General features: G+C 47.4%; 2 protein-coding genes across 2 annotated transcripts in view; one reads left to right on the top strand and one right to left on the bottom strand.

The window, feature by feature from the left end:
- Positions 1-4,654: 4,654 nt before the first annotated feature.
- Positions 4,655-7,586, bottom strand: MRPS11 (mitochondrial ribosomal protein S11). The gene is made up of 4 exons (XM_010004039.1): positions 7,497-7,586; positions 6,636-6,765; positions 5,283-5,348; positions 4,655-4,814 (listed from the first exon to the last, which is right to left on the bottom strand). Exons 1-4 carry the CDS (start codon positions 7,559-7,561, stop codon positions 4,707-4,709), a joined length of 369 nt encoding a protein of 122 aa, XP_010002341.1. The 5' UTR covers positions 7,562-7,586; the 3' UTR covers positions 4,655-4,706.
- Positions 7,587-8,691: 1,105 nt separating this feature from the next.
- Positions 8,692-10,165, top strand: part of MRPL46 (mitochondrial ribosomal protein L46) — a 2,362-nt gene continuing 888 nt past the window's right edge. The window contains exons 1-3 of the mRNA XM_010004059.1: positions 8,692-8,695; positions 8,968-9,156; positions 9,526-9,699. Of these exons, the coding sequence (XP_010002361.1) occupies positions 8,692-8,695; positions 8,968-9,156; positions 9,526-9,699 (367 nt within the window). The remainder of the gene's footprint in view (positions 8,696-8,967; positions 9,157-9,525; positions 9,700-10,165) is intronic.

The raw sequence follows: 10,165 nt of genomic DNA, 5'->3' as shown, positions 1-10,165 counted from the left end.
AAAAAACCCCCAGCCACTCCAGCTTAGAGTTTGGCTTTGCAAAATGAATTGTTAAGAGGGGAAGCACAAAGGAGGGATTTCGAAGCCAGCTTGAAATTGTAAGGAAGATTTTGAGGACTGTTATTGCCACTTGGAGAGGCTTTGGAGCAGTTTCTAAATACAGCTTTGGAATGCTCTTTGTGCCTTCTTTAAAATGGTGAAGGGAAAGCCCTAAAGAGCTGGTCATGCTGGCAGGGAGGGCTCCTGAACAAGGCCACTCCATGTCTCTGATGTGAAGGTCTGGCTGGGAGAACAGCAAAGGGCAGTGCATCTAGCCTTATCCTGAAGGACACCTGCTGTGGGAGAGCCCTTCCCTGCATCCTTCTCCTATTCTGTGCTGACTCTTGGACCACCAGGTGGGAGATTTTAGCCTTAGGAAAGGGTTTCTTTAGTGCTGTATTTTTTCTTCCTGCATTTTTGCCTCTGTGTTCTCTCCCTTTCCCTATCCATTTTTTTGTTGCCTGCACCCTCATTTAGCACTCAGCCCCTCACATCCAATCCTTTCTCCCTTCTACCCCCTTTCTCTAGAAAAACAAGCTGGGAAGCTGCTGTTGGGAACAGCTGTCCCAAGCAATGGCTGTTAGGGCTCTGTAGCTGCTGAGAGGTCCTGGATTTGTGCACAGCCTCCAACTCATGGTAGATTTGGGTATAAGGAAGAGACTTACAAACTCTGGAGAAGGGAAAGGAGCCTGCCAAGTGGATCTAGTGCAGGAGGTGTTTGGAGAGCACAGCAGAGGAGGCATGAGTGGCTTCAAAAGAAGGGAAGAGTCTTAAGGCTTGGCCCCCTTCTGCAGCTCCCGAAGAGGACCCCACAGCCCCCATCAGCACAGAAACTTGAATGCTATTAGACAGCTCATTAGTAAAACCTCTGAGCAGTTCCCACTGGAGTATCCATTAAAGCCTCTTGAGGGGAGAGGAGAATATTGGAAAAGCACAAACACAATCTTAGGGTCCTTGATATCTTTTTGGTCTGAGAAATCATGAACTGAGATGGGAGAGGCAGCTGGGAAGGCAAGAGGGGCCAGGCAAGGACTCCAGGCATGAAAGCAGCACTGTGATTATCTGCCAAAGTCTGAGTGCAAAAACAGAACCTGACTTGAACTGCTGCTTCTCCAAAGTTCCCGAGGGGTGCTCTAGAGTTATAAACACCTACTGACTGACCTGCTTTGTGCACATCTCGAGCCAGGTATCCTGCACCAGAGGGAAAGCCAGCAAAACCTGTGCAGATGTCCCTAACAGCTGCAGCTGGACTGCGGTAAACCACCCCTGCTGCTACAGTTTATTAGCACTGCAGGGTCTGTCCCCTTCTCCTGGCTTGCTTGTATATACAGTCAGCTGTTAAAGGACACTGACATCACTTAATTAATGGTTTAATTGAATCTCACAAAGGGATCGAAATTGGCTGCCTGGCTCTTGTCATTGAGATGCTCACATCACAAATAGTAAATCTCCAATTCAGCAGGTAAAGCTGCAGCTCTGTGTAGAAAGTCCTTGTTGCTGGGGGTGGGGAAATAATTCTTCTTTGCAGAACAATAAACTATTAGGAAGAAGGCTGGAGGCTGGTTTTTTTCAAGCCAGCAGGTGCCCTCCCTGTCCAAGGGAAGGGTAACTGAGTTAGGCTAACTCCCTGAGGTGGTGTGGCAATCATTAAGACCTGAGGCAGCATTTTATCTGTAAGTCAGAACACTGGTTTGTGTTTCACCCCCTATATGATGGTAAACGGTCCAGGTGGTACTTTAAGGTGGAAGGCAAAACCCCAGTTAGGCCAGGGTTGAACCAGGATGAAGCTTTGTGGTCAGTAGCACCTTCTGAGCTTGTTTCACAGGAAAAGGCTTATTTGAGAGTAGGGAATCCAGAGTTAGGAGGGAGTAGACAGAAAAATGTCCCAAAGTCAATGGGGAAGCCCAAAGGGAGTGGATGTGACCCTAATGAAGGTGCTAATGCTGTGGCCGTGCCACTGACAAGGAATTGCTGCTCAGGAGGAAAGTGAGCCAGCAGAAAACAGTATTCCACCCAGGCACCAAGAAAAGCAATTAGAACTGGTAAACACCAGTGGCTGCTAAAACCAGGCCCTTAATTAAGAGTTTCATCTGAAGGGTAAGGAAATCATTAAGTGCTATTGGTGTCTGTTAATTCCCTGCAAGATGAACAACAATAGAGACTTTTAGACCTTTTCCACCGTGCAGCGTGTGCAGGGAGGAGCCACTGAGCCCTTGCACAGGCTGGGGGAGCTTGTTTTGTGTAGTTCTGCTCCCCTTCTGCCCTGAGGGCTGCCCCAGGGGCTGGGGTGTGCTGCACAATACACACCTCAGCCTGAACCCTTCAGGCAGGCCATGGCTTTGGGGATGCTGCATCAGGAGAGAAGGAGGGTGGAAAATGTGACTTCTGCACAACTGGAGCACAGTGCTGGAGAGCTCAGGGAAGGTACGTGGAGCTGAGGGTTTGGAAGAAAATATTGCATGATGCTGAACAGATCCAGCCACTGAACCACAGAGAACAGCGTCAGCCTCTGCCGTCCAGGGTGGAGAGTTCTGTATAAATGTCAGCTCAAGGAAGAAATAGAGGTAGGTAGCAGAACTAGGCAGGGCAGACAGCAAGATAAAACTTCCCACTGTATTAGCAGAGGTGGTGTATTTGTGGGCTTCATAAAATGTTCACAAAAGCTCAGAAACCGGGAGTGTTAAGGAGTGGCCTTTACAAAGGGCACAGCCTTGATTCAGTGTGGGTTAGACAAAAGATGTATTCTCGTGGCTTTCTGACTCTCGAGTCATCCACCTACTCTTCCCTGAATTTGGGAAGGACCGAAAATCTCTTCCCAATCTTATTTTTCAATTTGTTCTGTCATCTTTATCTGACGTGGATGCTTCTGGTGCAGTGACGTGCCAAGCAGCTGGTGGCAGAGCATGGTAGTGTCTGGGTTAGCAGTACCCCAGTGACAAGCCTGCTGGCATGGACTGGTGCTCCTCCTTTCCCAGGGCTGGTCACTGTGCCTGGCATGGAAACCAGCCTTGCTGGAAGGCACGTCAGTGTTCACACATGCTTTCCCCAGCCAGCTGCCCTGCTACTTGGGAGTTAATCTTTGCAGTTTATGGCTGACCTACTGTCTTAAAAAGAGGAATATGAAGTCACTGGAAGTTCAGCCTTATTCCTGGAGTGAAGGGGAAGCTCTTCTAGTGTGCCAAACATCTATGGAAGAACCTCTTTTCCTCACTGTCCAATCTCTGATAGCTCAAGGAACTTCCCTTTAAGATATCCTACCCTCTATTCAAATTCAGACAGTTGGAGTAAGGTAGGAGATTCATCTGAGTCTTGTTTTCTTCTCTTCTGTCAAATGCAACTCAACAGGCTCTTCTAAGCAGGCTGATTTCTTTCAAAACCTGCCGTGTGCCATTCAGCCCCACGAAGGAGGTTCACTGCCTTGTTGCCATGGTACCCTTTCTCTAAAGAGGAATAGTTAATTATGCAATTTAAGAAACTAAGGAGGAATGACAGAAAGAGAAATAATAGAAAGGAAGATTCTGGGTTTGTGACAGAACTGCTGGCTGCAGCAAAATACACTCTGTTTACAGGTGAAGTATTTGCCCAGCCTATGTTGTGTATGGCCAAGGGCTTCTTGGGCAGCCTGGATTGGAGGAGCTGCTCTTTGCTAGGCTCTGCCACCCAGGAAATCAATCCTGTAGTCAGTTACTGCTGTTACCTTCCCTAGTTAATGCTCCAGGGAGCCTCAGATATATTCACTTGGCAGAAATTCTATGGATGGGGCTGGGACAGCAACAATACATCACAGACCCATGACAAGCTCATGCTGCCTGTGCATATACAGAGGTACAGGTCAGGACTTGAGTGTTTTAAATCTCCTTGGCAGCATTTCCTTGTTCTTCAGGCCTACTAACCCCCTGCTTGCTTTACCCAGGTCCCCCGAAAATCATGTTTATGGTGTACATTGCAGGACTAAAGAGATGGCAAGCATCAAAACTGCAAGATCCCAGCCCCTTTAGAAGGACTGGAATTTTCCATTTGCCAGTAGCACTGACAGACCAGCTACAGCCTGGGCAAAACAAAGCACCACAACAGAGCTTTGCCAGAAATGGGTCTGGAGTACAGTGCTCCATGGTGTGCAAAGAGGGGGTTCACCTCCTGCATGGCACACTGAGCTCTGCAAGCCAGGGGGAAGGGAGAGTTGCCCCATGCCTTGTTTCCAAATGTGTGCAGTGAGAGAAAGAGGGAAGGAAGATGACGTGACCCTGTGCAGTTGTTTACTACAGATGATTAGAAGATGTAGACCTCAAGCTCCCTTTCCTCCTAACAAGCACAATAATAGCACCAAGGGCTAGACAAGAGCCACATACAGTGGTGAGAGGAAGAGAGCAGTCAAGAGGCAATAATCATCCAAAATACATCTGGGAACACAGCAGGGACAGCTGTCAGAACATCAACATTTTAATCAAGCAACATTTTACACAGGAGGCTTCCCACTAAGGGCATACAGGTATTGCTGCTTCTACCACCTGGGCTTTCAAGGCCCAGGATGGTCTCTCTTTTTCAGACTTCCTCCACCAGGTATTTCCAGGGAGGGCAGCTTTCCAGAATCTGTCTCAAGAGCAACATTCAACCCAGTCCCTGCTGCATGAGCTGACGTTGGAAGCTGTATCTCTTCTCCTCCCCTCTCACATACGCCGGGCTTTCCGAGGGCGGCAGCCGTTGTGTGGAACTGGGGTGTTGTCAGTGATGGAGATGACCTCCAGACCCCCCATAGTCAAACCCTTGATGGCAGCCTGGAAGAACAAGTCAGCAGATGACACAGTGTTATCAACAGATCCAGCAGGAGAGAAGGGAAGAAGCTCAGGAGAAAACGGTTTGGTCCCCCATCCAAAAAGCAACTTGTTCCAGTGATTCTACTTTGTAAGTATCTTAAAAATAAGTAATTCATACCAGAAAAAAAACCCAACACCAACCCAACCACTTTAAACTTATTTGCTCCACTCCTTTCATCAGTGTTCCCAACAGTTTTCCTGCTTTAGTTGGAAGAAGTCCCAAATACAGCTTTTATTTTGCCTCCAAAGTGATATTACTCTAAAATTCTAATGATTCTAAAATGTAATTACTGGACACTTGACTTATGAATTCTTTTACAATCCCTTCAGAAAAAGCAAGTTAATGGGTATAGTCATGAGACCAGCCTGAATTTAAAACACCTGGATGATGCCTGAGAAAGGAAAATATGAAAAGAAACTGACACTTACTTTGCGTCCTGGTCCCAGTCCTTTCACCATGACTCGTACATGTAACACACCCTTCCCACGTGCCTTCTGCAAAAAGCACCACTGGTTAGTTCTTTTTGATTTAACTACTAATGCTCTGGTTCCCCAGGAGTCTTTCATTCCCTTTTGGCCCACTATCATAGTATTATTTAAGTAAAAACAAGAGAGTATTGCACAAAGACACTAGGAGAAAAGGAAGCCTGAGTACAGCCATGGCAGTTTCAAGAGAAGGTCTGTGCCAGGCTCAGCTCTGGTACAGGAAAAGCTTCAAGATCAAACTATCTGTGACCTAAAACCAGAAGCTGACACATCCATGAATAGGTGACTGAACTGGCAAGGGACTAACAAGGGCTAACTCAAAGCTGTTTTCCCTTCTCTAATGCAGTGAATTCTCTCCTGTGATCAGTGGATTCCTTCTAGAGGGTAAATGAGAAAAGCAGGCAAGCTTTGTATGTGCTGTGCAGGAGCCCACACCTTCAGTGCAAAAATTCTAAGGGGCTTGCAAATGGAAAATCAAAAAACATGCTGTAAGGCACAGCAGTGCTGCCACCACGTGGATGGAGCTCCTCCAGGTCTCTGGCTTCTGGTGCAGTTCATGTACCAACAACTTCCAACAGTGACAGAATTGATCTGGCCAAGCACAGCACTGCATCTATTGCAAGGCTCTGGTCAGCACGGATTCATAGTGAAGAAGTTCTTGTGTTCCTCTGAGTCAACCACAATAAGCTGTTGGCCAGCAGTAGCACCAAACACCTCTGACATGAAAGGCTGGAGGGAGTTCTGCCTAATTTAGGATGAGGACTTTCAGTTTAATCTTTCCTCATCATTCTGCTTTAATGAGGACTGTGCCACAGCCAGACTCATCTTCTCCTGCCACCTGGACATGTTTTTTCAGGAATAATTACAGTAAACTGTATGCAGCTGGAAACTACATATTCAAGGACATCACCTTCTCTGACTGGAGCTGCTAAGCTGCAGCTCAGTTCTCCTGTGGTAGAAAAGAAATGTAAAACATTCAGCCAGTAATTACAGCTGCTTCTCAGTCCCCCACAGTGCAAAAATTAAACTGCTGCTGATACCGGGACCACATTTCCAATAAGGCTGAGAGATGCTGACTTAGGACCCAGGCTCCAAGTTCCATCTCCTAGTCACAACCTGCACAGCTAAGTTCACCACCCAGGCATTTCCAGCTGCTGCTTTGGACACACACTGCCTGTGTGAAGATGAAGCTAGGGAAGCTGTCAGCAAACACCCTTGGGAAGAGAGCTCTGGACTGCTGCCACCAAGCAAGGTACGTACTCAGGTAGCGGGGAGGGACCGTCAGGGTGGACTCACCACTGCTGCTGCCATGGCTGCAGTCTGTGCCGCGATGGCCGTGCCCTTCTTGGCGTTCTGGAAGCCCTCGGTGCCGCAGGAGGTGCGGGCCAGGGGGCTGTTGTCAAAGCTGACCACTTGGATGTGGGTGCTGCAGCACGAGAGGGGCAAAAGAAAGCAGCAAGCTGGAAGGAACCTTTATTCTCCAGTTGCTTCTCACTCAGCTTTCTGGCACAGCTCGCCCCAGAATTCCCGTCTCCCTTCTCCAAGCCTCCCTCACTCAGGTATCCCACTTACCCAAGTAGCTGCAGGGACCTCTGAGGTCACCCTTGAGAATCAGAGTGAGGTGACAAAACCTTTCTGGGTCAGGTACACTTTATCCAGGTACACCTGGGAGACTGCTCAGCCCTTTCAGAACCACCTCTCACTGGGAGCATTTTAACTCTTTGTTAAAAAACCACACAAAACATTTCTAGAACTTGAAAGAGCTTTAAGAAGCTGTAAAGTAACAAAACAAGGGATCACTAAGGAAGCACAACAATCTCTCCTGGAAAATATCACTGTTTTTCCAACAGCTGTACATCAATAGTGCTAGAGGAGGGCTGGGAGTGACCTGCTACTAAAGCCATCAACATCTAATTATTCACATCAGAGTGTACTCCGAAGGTGTAGTAACAGCCTTCCTGCTCTTTGGGACACTATAAAGACACTTATGCTTCCTGAACAGCACTGAGGTTTGGATTCAGCACTATTAACCTCCCAGTCATGCACAGCACTCCCCTTTCTTCCTCCCAGCTGTTTGATCCCCTAACCAGCCACAGCCCGGGGATGTTCCCAGTTTTCCCCCTGCAGGGGCAGGGCAGGAGCAGCTCCCCGGCTTACTTGTTGTACGTAGCTTTGATGTGAGCTATTGGGATCTCTTCATAGACCTTCCCGTTCCATCTCATGGAGCTCCTCTGCAGGATTAAAAGGCTGAGGAGCAAAACACGAGTTACAAAGTGTTCACTCTTTACAAGTTTTATTTCATAGTGGGGAAGGAAGGGAAGGAAGGGAAGGAAGGGAAGGAAGGGAAGGAAGGGAAGGAAGGGAGGGAGGAAGGAAGGGAGGGAGGAAGGAAGGAAGGGAGGGAGGAAGGAAGGGGGGAAGGAAGGGGGGAAGGAAGGGGGGAAGGAGGGAAGGAAGGAACTATCTCAAGATATTGAGACAGATATTAATTCCAAATTGAGTAAATACAATTTTCTCTTTTTAGTTAATTTTGCAGTTTCAACAGTGTAATTTTTTCTACCTTAGGTTAGTGAATAATATTCATGTTTCTTATTCCAAAAATTGTCCTGTTTTTTTGAAGTAGATTATAAGATTCCTGTGCAGTTTCTTTAAAAATTTAAAACCCCGATTATGAAAACATGCACTCCTACACTCAGCTTACATGTGGCTAGCTACTATCCTGAATTTTTAATTCTACAGGACTAGTTACAGCCTTAAACAGTAGATAGTGATAATCTAAGTTCTATTCAAATTTTTGAAGGTAAAGAAACCTACCAAAATTCAAAATACTGACAACAGTATTTATAATATAGTCACTGCTCTGAAAATATAACAAATATATAATATAAAATGCATATGAAATGTAAATATTATAATAGTTACAAATGCAGCTCTCATTAGATCTGAGATTTCTGCAAATCAGTGACATTCTCAGATTCTAGAAAAAACACTATTTCTGTGCTATTACATATTGCAAACTGCAGTAGCGTCCATATAATTTTTACAATTCTTATTGGTAGCTTTTCCTGCTGTCACCACTTTTGACATGGAAAAAATTCTGCTTATCTGACAATTTATTTTGGTTTATACTCTTTAAACAAGAGCACAGACTATCTTCAGTAGTACTGACATCAGAAGTACCTGCCTATCCAGCCCAGACCAGAGCATACAGATGTTACTGGAAGCATTCTCACGTAGCTAAATGGTCTTTGGTGCAGGCTTATTGGGAAAGTTCCCAGAGCTGTCAGAATAATTGCTCTGAAGCCAACGAAAGTTCTGGATGTGCCATTAAATAAGAAAAGAATAGATCCACATGGGCTTGTACAAATTAGAAATATTCTAAACAGTCTGCAAATCTCCTGCTGATACCTTAATTTGGATTTCTAAACCAGGAATCCCTTTCTCTGCTTTTCACATAACCGGGGCCGAGCGGTGCGGGTGCCCCTGAGTCTCTCGCTTCCCTCCGCCCCGTGCTCAGGGAAGTTCCCGCCGTCCTGGCGTTCAGCAAAGCTGAGATGAATTGGGATTGCCCAGCCCAGGCTGCGGGGCTGGGGCCTCAGACACAGCGCTCTGTGCTGCCCTTAGATAGAGCTGGAGAAAAGCCACTATTCGGATCATGAAATCCGCAAGCTGGAGGAGGAGGAGCAGCTCCGGAGGAGGAAGGAGAGCACGTTTGATGATGATGAGGCGCCCGGCAAAACCGTCATCATGGCTCAAGACCTGGAGGACAAGTGGGAACAGAAGTTGCAGCAGTTCAAAGCTGCTCCGCGGGTGACAGGTATTTGGGGTAACAGGAGTTTGGGGTGGGCGAGAAGGCCCCAGGGATTTGGCAGGAGCAGCTGGGTGCTGCAGTGAGGCAGGGCATGTGCTGAGGCTTCATTTGAAAGAGCAGCTTGGCTCCGTGGCAGCACTGTCAGCACATGAGGAATTAAGGGACTGGCAGGGGAATCAGTGTTCTCATGCTTCCCAGAGGTGCGTGTTCAACCTTACCAGAGCAAAATGAAGAAAATGGGTGTTGTTTCCAGGCAAGAAAAATGGTTGCTTGGTTCCCAAGCTCTGCCTGCTGCTCTTGTTGATTTTTGTCAAGCTGGAAATCTGGGCTGCTCGTGTCTGAAGTGAAACAGGGTGTGTGTTCACTTTTTTGCAGATGCTGATAAAAAAAACAATCGAATGTCACTGGACAGGAGGCTGGACAGTAACCTGATGCTTCTGGTGAAACAGAAAATTGGCAACCAGGAGCTGTGGCTCCTGCCTCAAGTGGAATGGCAGCCTGGAGAGACACTGCGGGGCACAGCAGAGCGAGCCTTGGCTACAGTTTTGGGTGGGTAGTTGGATGTGTCCTTGGCCTTCCCTCCCCTTTGTCCCAGGTGTTTTCTTCCCTTGCCCTACCTGAGAGATAGTTGCCATCTGCTGTGGTGGAATTGCCTCCCATCTACTGGGAAGAGGCATTTCATGGGGATGGAGCTCTGTGGGGTGGGCTTTCTGGTAAGAGCTGCACTCCTGGGTCATTGGCTCTGAACCTGTGCACCAGGGCAGAGTGACTGCAGCGTGGGGGGGGCTGGCTGGGGAGGCAGACTGAGTGTTGGCATCTCTGGGTGCCAGGTCTGGCCCTTCTGGTCTGATGTTGGAGCACCATCAGATACCTCCTGGATGGTCTAGGCTTGATCCAGCTGTATGGCTTTTCTTTCCCTCTGGTCATCCTGCAGCAGCTTTTGTGGCAGATGAGTGATGGCAAACCCATGTGTTCTTGCTTTTCATTGTGGGTTGGCAAAGTTTTATACTCTTTC

The sequence above is a fragment of the Chaetura pelagica genome, unplaced genomic scaffold, assembly GCF_000747805.2.
Source record: "Chaetura pelagica isolate M959 unplaced genomic scaffold, ChaPel_1.0 scaffold428, whole genome shotgun sequence".
Taxonomy (NCBI): Eukaryota; Metazoa; Chordata; class Aves; order Apodiformes; family Apodidae; genus Chaetura; species Chaetura pelagica.
This window is presented reverse-complemented; position numbering and strand designations above follow the sequence as displayed.